Raw genomic sequence first — 2759 nt, 5'->3', positions numbered from 1 at the left:
AGGCAGTTTTGACGTCCATCTGATGTAGAATTAAGTCATGCTGTGCTGCTAGCTGCATTAAGACACGCACCGATGTAAGATTAGCCGTTGGGGAAAATGTTTCTCTATAGTCTACACCCTCGACCTGACTATAACCCTTCGCAACATATCTTGCCTTGTACGTTTTACAATCATTCGGACCATCCTTGATTACATACACCCACCGACCCCCCACTAAACTGCGACCTTCAGGTAAGGTGGTTAAAGTGAATGTATCATTCTCTTTCAAGGAATTCATTTCATCCCTCATGGCTGCTCTCCATGATTCAGCTTGGGGTGACTGCATAGCTTCTTTATAGTTCTGGGGAAATGTACTCACTTTATAACAACAATCTACAGTACAATTTACACTGTCATCAAGATCATCCTCTACAAGATAGTCATCAAGATACTTTGGCCTATTGCGCCTCCTATCGGGGTATCTCCTCTCCCTTTGGGCATTACCATCCTGATCAGGCCTATCCTGTTCAACAACACCCTGTTCAACAACAACATGACCAATGTCTTGCAATACAACATTATCATCAACTACATCATGTGGTACAACAGGCTCATTCTCAGGTATAGCCTGTGGTTTCACATGGTCAACATCAATGGGTATGTCCTCTAGGGTTTCATCATCCATTGGTACAGGGTCTGGACTAACATTCACAGGAATTTCTGTAGACCTACTACATGTACATGTACTACAATGAGTGTTGCTGGTGAACCTAACACACCTCGCTTTCTTGACTTCTTGACTGTCAGGGAAGTAGACAAGGTAAGCTGGACTTCCTTTGTCATATCCTACAAAAACACCCTTCTGACATCTAGTATCTAGTTTCTTCTTGTTCTGCACATACGCATAGCAAGTGCTGCCAAAAAGTGAGCAACATGCATGTGATGCATTTGCGGAGATGGTGCAGTGCCTCGATGACAGGAGCCTCTCATTAATCATGAGGGATGCGAGAGACGATGGCAGAAAGGCGTTTAAGATCCTTAGGGAGCACTACCGTTCACAGAGTAAGCCCCGTATAATAACTCTCTACACAGAGCTTACGAGCTTGAAGAAGTTAGATACCGAGACTGTAACGGACTACATGTTGCGGGCAGAGAGTTCATCTACTTCCCTGAAAATGTCAGGTGAAATGATAAGTGACAGTCTTCTGGTGGCAATGGTGTTGAAGGGTCTGCCTCAACAACAGTTCAAACCTTTCACCACCGTTGTCACACAGAAGGACAAGGCACTCACCTTTACTGAGTTTAAGGTGGCCCTCCGTAATTTTGAAGATACGGAGAAGCTAAACAGAGATGAAGGCGCCAAGGTTGAGGATAGTGTGATGAAGGCCGCATGGAAAGCCCGTGTATATCCCTCGGGTGGCACTAACGTGAAGTGCTACTCATGCGGGAAAATGGGACATAAAGTGGCGGACTGTAGGTCCAAGAAGCAGCGCTGGTGTGATGTCTGCAAAAATCACACTCATGACACTAAGTTCTGTCGAAAACAGAAAAAGGACAATGCTAATGGGGCAGGCAGCGACTCTGCAAAACGTGCCGAACTTGCAAAATCGCTAGGGGATAACCACACGTTCGACTTTGTGTTCAAAGTTGGTGAAATGATTTCACCAAACGTAAACGGCATGCTTGTCGATTGTGGGGCAACGGCACATATCGTTACGGATAAATCGAAGTTCGTGAAATTCAACAAGAATTTTGTGCCAGCTCGACACTACATGGAACTCGCCAATGGTGATAGATCCAACAATGTAGCCCTCGCCCGTGGAGATGCCAAGATCACGATCGTGGATAACAAGGGACGACAGGTAGATGCTCTCCTGAACAATACACTTTACATACCTACCTATCCCCAGGACATCTTCTCTGTACAAGCAGCTACCGAAATGGGAGCAACCATCACCTTCCTACCGGACTCTGCTCAACTAGTACATAGAGATGGTACCAAGTTTGACATTTTGAAGTCTGGAAAATTGTACTATTTAAATAGAGCATCTGAAATGAGACGTGATGTTACTTCAGACACGGTAAATGTCACTCGTAGTCTGAAAGATTGACATGAGGTTTTAGGACATTGTAATGCTCCTGATATTCTGAAGCTTGAGAAGGTTGTTAAAGGTATGAAAGTCGCTGGTAAGCATAAATTTGAGTGTGGCATATGTATAGAGGGCAAGATGACACAATACCGTAACAGAGACCCAGATAGACGAGCTACCGTACCACTGGAGTTGGTGCATTGTGATCTGGCAGGTCCTGTGGACCCAATTGCCAAGGAAGGTTTCCGGTATGCTTTGAGCTTTGTAGATGACTACTCCGGATTGATCCTCATCTACTTCCTGAAACAGAAAAGTGACACGACTCGTGCCACTAGGAAGTATCTTGCCGATATTGCACCATATGGATCTATTAAGTGTCTGAGAAGTGACAATGGGGGCGAATTTACTTCGCAAGAGTTTGAGTCACTCTTGATAGAAAGTCATGTAAAGCATGAGAAATCGGCCCCATACTCACCCCATCAGAACGGCACAGTTGAGAGATCATGGCGTTCGATTTTTGAAATGGCTCGGTGCCAATTGCTTAATTCGAAGCTACCCAAATCGATGTGGACGTATGCAGTCATGAGTGCAGCATACACACGAAACAGGTGCTACAACCCCAGGACACAGAAAACGGCATATGAAGCCTTTTCTGGTCACAAACCCAATCCCAATCAACAGGTTATGGGC

General features: G+C 45.1%; 1 protein-coding gene across 1 annotated transcript; it reads left to right on the top strand.

The window, feature by feature from the left end:
- Positions 1–920: 920 nt before the first annotated feature.
- On the top strand, positions 921–2440 carry LOC106809274 (the record flags this gene model as incomplete). The annotated part of the gene is given in 1 exon segment (XM_014812286.1): positions 921–2440. A coding segment is annotated over 1 exon segment (1170 nt), but the record flags the coding sequence as incomplete, so codon positions are not given.
- Positions 2441–2759: the final 319 nt, after the last annotated feature.

Source organism: Priapulus caudatus, unplaced genomic scaffold (assembly GCF_000485595.1).
Source record: "Priapulus caudatus unplaced genomic scaffold, Priapulus_caudatus-5.0.1 Scaffold341, whole genome shotgun sequence".
Lineage (NCBI taxonomy): Eukaryota > Metazoa > Priapulida > Priapulimorpha > Priapulimorphida > Priapulidae > Priapulus > Priapulus caudatus.
Note: the sequence above shows the minus strand (reverse complement) of the source record. Positions and strands in the feature narration are given on the sequence as shown.